Source organism: Ceratosolen solmsi, unplaced genomic scaffold (assembly GCF_000503995.2).
Source record: "Ceratosolen solmsi marchali unplaced genomic scaffold, CerSol_1.0 scaffold25, whole genome shotgun sequence".
NCBI classification, from domain to species: domain Eukaryota; kingdom Metazoa; phylum Arthropoda; class Insecta; order Hymenoptera; family Agaonidae; genus Ceratosolen; species Ceratosolen solmsi.
This window is the reverse complement of record NW_011948444.1, coordinates 307,150-316,550: the sequence shown is the minus strand read 5'-3', so window position 1 is coordinate 316,550 and position 9,401 is coordinate 307,150. Positions and strand designations below refer to the sequence as shown.

The 9,401-nt window shown below is 31.0% G+C and overlaps 1 protein-coding gene across 1 annotated transcript; it reads left to right on the top strand.

Moving 5' to 3' along the window:
• Positions 1 to 6,791: 6,791 nt before the first annotated feature.
• Positions 6,792 to 7,841, top strand: ND-18 (NADH:ubiquinone oxidoreductase subunit 18). The gene is made up of 3 exons (XM_011504294.1): positions 6,792 to 6,958; positions 7,138 to 7,479; positions 7,589 to 7,841. Exons 1-3 carry the CDS (start codon positions 6,897 to 6,899, stop codon positions 7,764 to 7,766), a joined length of 582 nt encoding a protein of 193 aa, XP_011502596.1. The 5' UTR covers positions 6,792 to 6,896; the 3' UTR covers positions 7,767 to 7,841.
• Positions 7,842 to 9,401: the final 1,560 nt, after the last annotated feature.

Genomic DNA, 9,401 nt, shown 5'->3' with positions numbered 1-9,401 from the left:
GGCAACGAGTCCGACAGAGACACTCCCAAGGATATCGAGGGTGCGAGCGTAAGGTAGATATTGTTGTCCGTTGGCCGCGTTGTCGTCGGCGGGTCGCGGGCGAGGGGTTGACGAATAGGGAAGGGTGGGGCGAGGTAAGCCGAGTCGGGTAGGTAGGTAGGGGACGTTGTGCTTGTGTGTGGATGAGTGACTCCTAACCGTGGCGAGAAGGACGGACGGTGAGAGAGAGAGGAGAGGTAGCTAGTGAAAACCCGAGCACGAGTGGGGTGGGGTAGGGTAGGGTAGGGTGGGGGAGGGGTATGGCGTGGGTTCGGATTGTTCGGTCGCTTGACGAGCGGGAAGGGCGATGGGTAGCGAGCAGTGGGGGAGGGGGGGGGGAGAAGCGAGCAGCGACACGCGGACTCACTCGAAGCACTTGACTGTAACTCAACTTGTACGTGGCTACGCGACGAGGGCAGATATGGATGCGCGCCGCCTCGTTCTTCTTTGCTCTTATCCCGGTTGCGCACTCTTCCGTTACATTGGCGAGCTAGAAAATGTGGAAAATAAGTCACATTAAGCTATTGAAGCGACGACCTTTTTCTGCTTTAGCCGCTTAATTACGCGCGAATGGATTTTTTCCTAGCGGCCGCGCAACATTGGCCTAGTATCGGTGAGCTAAGCTCTTCCCCAACTTTTAGTAGCCGTATTTGCAGTTTATGTATAAGTGCTAATATTTCATTAAGTAATATTGGTGATTATGTTATTTGCATTAATAATCGATGGGAGACTGATTTTGAAGTAATCGACAGAGTAGTATGACGTAGAAGCAGATGATTATTTATACAGTTTAATTATTGAACACTTGCTAGGCTTGTTTCTCCATTTTGTCAAACTGTGTAAATATTTTCTTTCTAGAATATCCTTTCGTTTTAAAGCGCGTCATCGATGTAATTGAAATAAAATGTGTGAATTGCACGAGACAAGTGATTTTTTTTCTTCTTTTATTATCGAGTACGCATTTGTCTATACGCCAGAGTATTTTCAATTCATATCGCATCTTCATACTGTAAATGCTTAATTTTGTGGGTTAGGCAATACTGGAACGTGCAAACAAATAATACAAGCTTTTAAATTTACAATAAAAAATTTCTTTTATTTCTTTACAATATTATAATAGTACGGAACAAATATTGTAATTAAGTAATTTGAGCCGTAATATTGTCTTTGTATTTTTTAACGATGTCCTGTATAATAATAATAATAATAATAATAATACGTTAAACTAAATTACAATTATATTTTCATGTTTAATTAATTTATTGCAAGAGTTTTTACATTTCGATGCACCTAAATTATATGCTAAATTACAAAATTTTTTTTTTTTTTTTATATATCTTATTTTACGCTATTTCATACTTTTTCAACCTCAAGCTATTCGTTCAAATGGTATTATTAATTCGATTGGGACTTGATATTGAAGTTATGCGCGTAATATTTTATTTCTTTAAATGCACTTTAAAGTTGTTGGTGATTAATAACAAAATTAAAAAAATGTACAAAAAACGATGCATTTTCTAATGTGTATGGATGAAACAAAACATTCTAAATTACTTATCATAGAATTTTATATACAATATACAAATTAATTATACATAATAATACTTAATTTTAGACTGTTTATCAAACATTTTTAATAATACGTGACCGTAAGTTGTCTATAATTTAAAATTAGATTTAAATTTTCATATTAGTTTAAAAAGCATTAGGATTTCGCGTGTCAAGTTTCCAGTTAAAAAATTCCGAGTATTTCAATGATTAATGTCTTACAATTTGAGACACAACGGTAATTTTAACATTTAAATTAAAGTTTGTTACTTTTAATGTTTATTTAATAAATATTGTATTAATAATCGGAACAGTTTATTAGATTGTGAACGAATATACAATTCGTGGATGAATTTCATTCGTAGGAGGCTAACGAATCACAAAACAATTTTAGGTATTAATTGAATTTTAGATAATTAAATGTACGAAGATTTGGGTGAAATAATCATATAAATAATGATAAGATCAAGGATATTTCAAAATTGTACGCCTTTGAGTTTGCATATAGAATGTATCTTCTCTAAAATTTAAAACAATAATTTCTTATGCAATGATTTGTTAGGAAAGAAATATTCGTTAAATGAATACTTTTAGAATTGCTATAGACGAAGAGGTCGATTTTAATCTTCTTTTTTTCCTTTTTTTCATAATATTTTTCATTTTTATACATAAATAATATTTCTTTCTTTAATACACGAGTGTCTACAATTCCAGTATTCATTCTGAATCGTATAATTTGTTGGAGCTAATTTTTATAGCAATTAAACTAATTACGTATTGCCACACGCCACATTTTAAAATTAAATTATTAGTGGTAACCGTTTGTTCAATTAATTTTTTTTATTTTATTTTTTTTTTTTTCATTAATAGTACAATTATTAGACTAGAAGAAGGATTATGGTTTTTTTATACATATAGTTTAGATGATATCGAGAGTCATCAAGCAAACGAAATTATTAATTGATACTTACATATGCGATCTCCGTTAAAATTCATGATAATATACCGGCATTATTTCCGAGAATTAGGATTAAGATATTACTATTTTTATATCCTTGTGCAAGATATCAATAACATGTAATAATGACATTGAGAAGAGATTGAGAAAAGTTCTGTTATTTACCAAATTTTCTGCACCAATAGCATATTGATTTAAAGATTCATTGCATACATTTATTAGTATGCCACAATCTATTAATATATCCTACTTACGTGTACAATCACATTGTTAATTCACAAATTTTCTCATTCGGTATTAGATTTTTGAAGATTCAAAATTGTCACAAAAATTTTCAAATCATTATCGAAAAAATGTATAACCACCACTGCACTAACAATATTTGCTTATAAATAAATTAATATTCTATTCTTGAAGGATCGTGAAATTTTTAAAATATGAGCTCGAATTACTCCTTTGAATGATATACATTTTAGAAGTGATTTGCTAATTAAGATGTACATTAGAGTTATAATTTATTTTGGCTCACAGATATGTACTTAACTAAATAGATTTATCGTTGAGTAGTGTTCGTATTGTTTCTAGTAAGGGAAGAGGTAAAGATTTTCGATTCAAAAAATGTGGTGACATTTATTATGGCCAATAATAACGCAGAGATACTAATTACCGTCAAAATAAATTGCTCGCGCATATTGAATAATAAGCCGTTGATGGAGATTTTAAAATATTCAACCATTATATTCTATGATGTAGCTTCCACGCTTTTAAAAATCCAATTTTAATAGTTTACGAGGAATTTCTGTCGATTCGATTGGTCCGATCAGCAAAACAAAAAATTCCTTCCTTCGAAAAAAATATTTTAAGTGTCGGTAATTTTTATAGAATCCCTTGGACGAGCACTTGCATCATTTTGAAAATAAATAGAGAAATCGAACTAAAAGTTGAGTGAAACTTTTTTTACGTGATAAAAAAAAGAGAAAAAAAGAAAAACGCAGGCACGCACGCACATAGCACAAGTGCACGCCAACAATACGTCGAAGAATATTTGTAAATTAGTTTTCCACGGGAACATTACCTCAATTGGTTACGTAACATTTAAGATAAGAAGCCTTTTATTTCAAAGCAATTCAACGTACGAGAAATCGAGCTTGAGGAAAGGTGGTGGTGGGCCCAACGCGTGTTTACGAAACGTCGCGGTGAAACTCTCTATGGTCGAGATTCTTTATTTGTCATTGGAGGAGTCTAAGGCAATGGAGGTTTCGGGCTGCGTCCAGATGTAGCCGGTGCGCGTGATGCTGCAGTGCGCGTCGTAGTAGCGCCCGGGTGCACGGCAGTAGGACCACCTTGGACATCGGCATCGAAATTTGCTGTGGAACTCCTCCTTGCAAACCTCGTTCCACCAGCAGGTTCTCTGTGGGCAGTCAAGGCAATCGTGGGTTATTGGTTATGAAAACAGATTTGTCATAGATAGATCGTGCAAGGATGGGTATATGGTGTGAGGGTAGAGTTTTAGGTCTTGGGTATTGGAGATTAGTGCCACTGGTATAAATAATGCCTCGATAATCGATAATACGTTTCTTAAAAAATTATCGTAAATTGAAAAATGCCTTTTCTTTTTCTTTCTTTTTTTCTTTTATAGTATCATCTGTTCGAGCTCATTATGCGCAATGTGCACTCATTAAATGGATTAATGAGTTCGCATTGAGAATGAATGCAGATATTCACTATAAAGACTAATAAATCACGAATTTATTTCTTTTAAATTAAAAATCTATTAAGTGAATTAAAAACTTTTTAATGAGTATGTATCGAGTCTATTTTAATAGTGGCTGACCTTTCAAGTTAAGATAATAAAATAACACAATCGTTTGTCGTTGTTTTCGAATGACAAAATCTTTTTTCGAGCACAATGGTTTCAATTTTTCATTTTTCCGGGTCGGATATAGGATGTTTTCGTCGAGTGAACAGAGTTTGTTTTTAAAGAAATTCTGAACTTTTATAGAGGAATTATACTAAAAGAGCCGTCACTGATATATTACGTACTCAACTATACGACCGTGGAATATGCTCTAAAAATATGGAAAATCGTGATATCGGGAGCATCTATTGCAACAATCTTTTAATACGAAAATATATATTTAAAGCTTTACCTCAGCTAAGTAGCCTCTAACACTTTGATCGCTGTAATTTCTTTTAGTAATAACATGTCGTGTCGCAGAGTCTGCTATTCCATTAGAATAAACTAGAAGCAATGGTAGATAAAGTCCTAGTTTCACCTATAAGTAAAATGATTTATGTGTAAATTAAACGATTTTATTGCCACGTTTCATTTTTTTCTTCTTAAAAATTTCACTTTCCGCAATAAGCTAAAATAAATGATAAATCAAAATTAAAATCTTTAAGTTTTTGCACTTAAATTAATTAAAGCACTTACGAATGTTCATACTCATGGCAAGAATTTTGTAAATAAACCTCATAATTTTATGAAACAATATTGAAAGTGATTTCGCTTAATCATTAAATTTTTTAATCAACATTCACGTTTTTGCAAGTACATTCGAGCATATTTTCAAAATCGTATAACTGCCAATAACAGATAATATTTTGGAGCTTTTCCCCCTCAATGTAAGTACGATTTACGTTTAATAAAATTGTTATGCTTTATAATTGCTTTGTAATAATACAAATGAAATACTACTGTGCAAGGTAACGTATATTTCCATGTGAAGTTGAGAAAACAAAAAAAATTAACGGCTTCAGAAAATATAGTAAAGAATTTAAGCGATCGTTAATCAAATTTATATTGCCAAGTTAACGAAATATTTAGAAAAAGACACAATTAATTGAAAATAATGACAAATATTAACGGTCGCTGTGCTCGAGGTGAGATTTTTATCTGAAACGGTGAGAACGAAAGTCCCCAATGACCATGAAACCATTTTCAAGGGATATAAAATCGAATACAATAGGGCGAAGGTCATGCATTACGGGGATTTTCAACAAAGCTGCAGTATCATTTGTAATCAGGCACACCGAGCATTAATAGTACGAGGGGACTTTGTATTTCTCTCGTAGAGTATATTTTCCGCAGGGATATGGTTGAAATGATACGCGGTAGACCTGGCAATGCAGGTAGTGAAAATGTATTGCATGTAGCGTTGACGCGGATAGTCGAGCCTCAAGGACATTAACCCATGGTCAAGGAAAGCGAAGGGACACTTACGTTCAGCCGCATATTCGCGGACTAGAGGTTGCTTCCTCGGATCCGGGGCACGACGACGGCCTCGAAGACAACGACAGCACTCCCGCGTCGGCCACTGTTTGCGATATCGAGTGCAACGAGCTCGGGCATGCGCTCGAAGTCATTTGGATTCTTCATTGACGTCGCACCACCTTCGTCGTTTCCTTTTGCCCTCGATTCTGCACTGCCACGTGAGCTGCCGGTTCTTCTTCTCCTTGTTCTTGTACTTTTTTTTCCATTTTCTTGCAAGAAAATTATAGATTGCTTTGTTAGGGAGGTTTCGCCCGAAGTAAATAAAAGCAATGATAGAGTAGACGTTTTAAACGACTGTTTAGATCTCTTTAAATATTTATACATTTAAAATTACTAGTTAGTATAATAAGTATTAGGGCAGATATTACAATAAATATAATTTAAATATTATACTAAATGCGTAAAAGTTGTATTATTTAATATTTTGAATTTGAAAAAATAAAACAAAAACAAAACAAAAACAACAAAAAGAAGAAAAAAAATCAATTTAGTAAATGCTGGATGAGAAATAGGCTTGGGAAATGGAAGAGTTACGATACTACATTATCAAATTATTAACATTAACATCTATTGGAAAATTATTTTGGTAAAGTTTTTATGAATAAGAACAACTAGGAAAATAAAAAATATTAATAATAAAATTTAGCTTATATTTTTTTAAATTACAATTCAAAGATCGTAAAGTATGTTTAAATACTATTTTAAATTCCTGATTATTTTGTACGAATTTATTTTTAGTTTTAATGTGACTGTTTTATACATAATTTTGTTAAGTATCTTGTTTTTTACATAATAAAACAAAATTAAACAGTTCCTTTTGAATTATATACAATATGGTCATATTTATAGGTAAAGTAACAAAATATAAATATTTAAGTGATTATTCGACTCCAAAAAATATGATTAATAGGACTTTATATTTTTAAATTTACCACTATAAGAGAATACGCATGCGTATTGGTTTCAAACTCGAATTATTATTTACAGTCTGAATGTAAATAGGTTAGTTACCTTTGGTTTCGATCAGTTTTGTCCAATTGTCTTAATTTTTTAAAATTAAAATAGCAAATAATCAAAATGGCATCAAGGTCTTTAATAGTTCGATATCTGAATCATCTTAGCAATAACAATAAGCAATGGTAATTGTAAATATCTTATACAATGCTTAAAATCACCATTTATTTATGTATAACTTCCACCTTTATATAATTACTACATTTAAAGAATTATATTATTTATTTGTTTGGTGATTTTTGTCAATTTTAATTTCATTAGTTATAAATTATTCAAAATTATTCAATTTTTTTAGTTGCAATAGCAAAAATTTTTCGATCCTTTCTGCACTGTGCAATAACAATGTCAAAGATACGAATTTATTAAAGGATGAAGATTGCACAACCATAGTTAAGGAAAGCACAGTGCCTAAAGAGATTTATAAAAAAGAAAGAGAATCGCAGGGCTACATCACATTAGTAGGTGAAGTGAATGCAGTTGAATTAACTAGCGGTGTTTTAGCAAAATACAAGCAAGTTAGAAATGTTCTTATATCTCAACCATCGAAGAATGCAATGCAGTCAGGAACGTACAATCTTAACCATTGGCAAGTGAGCTTCGATGCTAGAGAGCGCTGGGAAAATCCATTGATGGGATGGTGTGCATCGTAAGTACATCAGTGTATTATAAAGTATCTAATAAATTGGAATTAAATTATCTCTGCTATGTTTGGTAATGATTATTAAAATTAAAATTTTCTCAATTTATTTGTGCAGTGGGGATCCTTATCAAGCGCTAATCATCAAGTTTACAACAAAAGAAGCAGCCATCCAACACTGCATAAATATGGGATGGAATTATATGGTGCAGAAGCCAAATAAGGTTAACCCAAAGCCTCGTTCTTATGCTGAAAATTTCTCATGGAATAAGCGTACAAGAGTATCTACAAAATAAATAATATATGAATTAAGAAATTAGGTTGTTGAGTATACTCTGTAGATAGCATTAAAATATGTGTCTAATAAATTACGAATATTTAATAATTTTCTGAATTGTATTGAAAATAATATTAATTGTATTTATAATATGAAAATTGTAATATATATATAATATTGTATATAATATATAATATTATATATATATATATATATATATATATATATATAAGGGAGTATGAAGTTATGAAATGAATAAAATGAAATGCTTATAATCGATAAGCTTTGTTTATTTATTATTTTGGTTAGTATTTAATATTTTCGGACATAAAATTTTATACTATAGCTTTTTTAATCTTTTGTTTTTTATATAAAATATGAATTATTTTGATTAATAGAAAATATATGATAAAATAATTTACTTGTATAGTACTATTGGTTCCATAGCATGAAAATTAAAGATCGATATATTTGAATATTTTTTTAATTATTCTAGTGCATTGAGAGTAAGTTATGTTTCTAATTTTTGCAGTTATCTATTGGGTCGGTGTAGACAACAAAATAATAATAATCATAATCATAAGTGTGTATAAATCGAACTGCTAATGTCGCACTGTCGAATGAGTAATAATAATAATAATTTCCTAGCTCAAAACGATAGAAGTAATAATGATATAATTGATAAAAATTATTTTGCAATTAATAATTAATTCTTTTGTATTTGTCAATGCATATGTTAGTATCAGATGTAACACTGTTCAGTGATCTTTGCAACTTTGCGATATTTTTGTGTGTGCATTTGAAAAGATAACCTTTTTTTGTTCAAAATTGTGTAATTTTATTTCCATCGAATTTATTATTTACGTTAAATTGTTATATGATTGATATGAAGGAAAAAATCATAGATAAAATATGAGAGCGAGTTAGTTAAGTGAGTGCGCGCGTGTGCGTGTGTGTGTGTATGCGATGCCGCGAGGAGGGGGGGGGGACTGCTGAGTAAAGTATTAATTATGTATTAGATTTTTTTATTTTGGAAAACAGAAAAATCATACAGTTTTAAATTATAATCGATTATATCATCACAATATACATAATTTTATTATTGTTATTATATACTTTATATATTTTGTTCAATTTATTTATATCGTAAACAGTGTAAATTATATATTTATATACAATGGAATTCAACTATGGTTTTTTGTGAGCTAAAATATGTCGGTAACCAATTTTATTTTCGATTATTATGTTCCATTAAAATTAATACAGTAATGAAGGGTAAAATTTTAAAATTCAAATATTTAAAACAATTATTACATTCTTGTTTGTTTACATTCTTCTTTATATATATATATATATATATATATTTTTATTAATACATGTTCTTTTCGTTTCTTTGATGTATGACGAATGTTTTCATCTTTATGATAAACTTGACGAAAACGAATGCTCGTCTGCGTGCTTCCTTATTTATTAGATGAGAAGAGGAAGGGTGTGCTTCTTACATTATCTACAGATTGTACTTAAACTTTGATTGCTAAAGATGAAATACACCGTAACAAGATTGTAGCAATTAAGCAATCGAGTATCCAGAGATGTATAGTGAATAATTATAAATCTTAACGTATGTACGCTCGGATAGTTTAAGTAAATGTCG

Bases quoted from the DNA above. Each gene is read 5' to 3' on its own strand.
- ND-18 (XM_011504294.1), top strand. From the start codon at position 6,897: ATGGCATCAAGGTCTTTAATAGTTCGATATCTGAATCATCTTAGCAAT. The intron at 6,959-7,137 runs GTAATTGTAAAT...TAGTTGCAATAG, and splicing joins AGCAATAACAATAAGCAATG to CAAAAATTTTTCGATCCTTT. The intron at 7,480-7,588 runs GTAAGTACATCA...TTATTTGTGCAG, and splicing joins TTGATGGGATGGTGTGCATC to TGGGGATCCTTATCAAGCGC.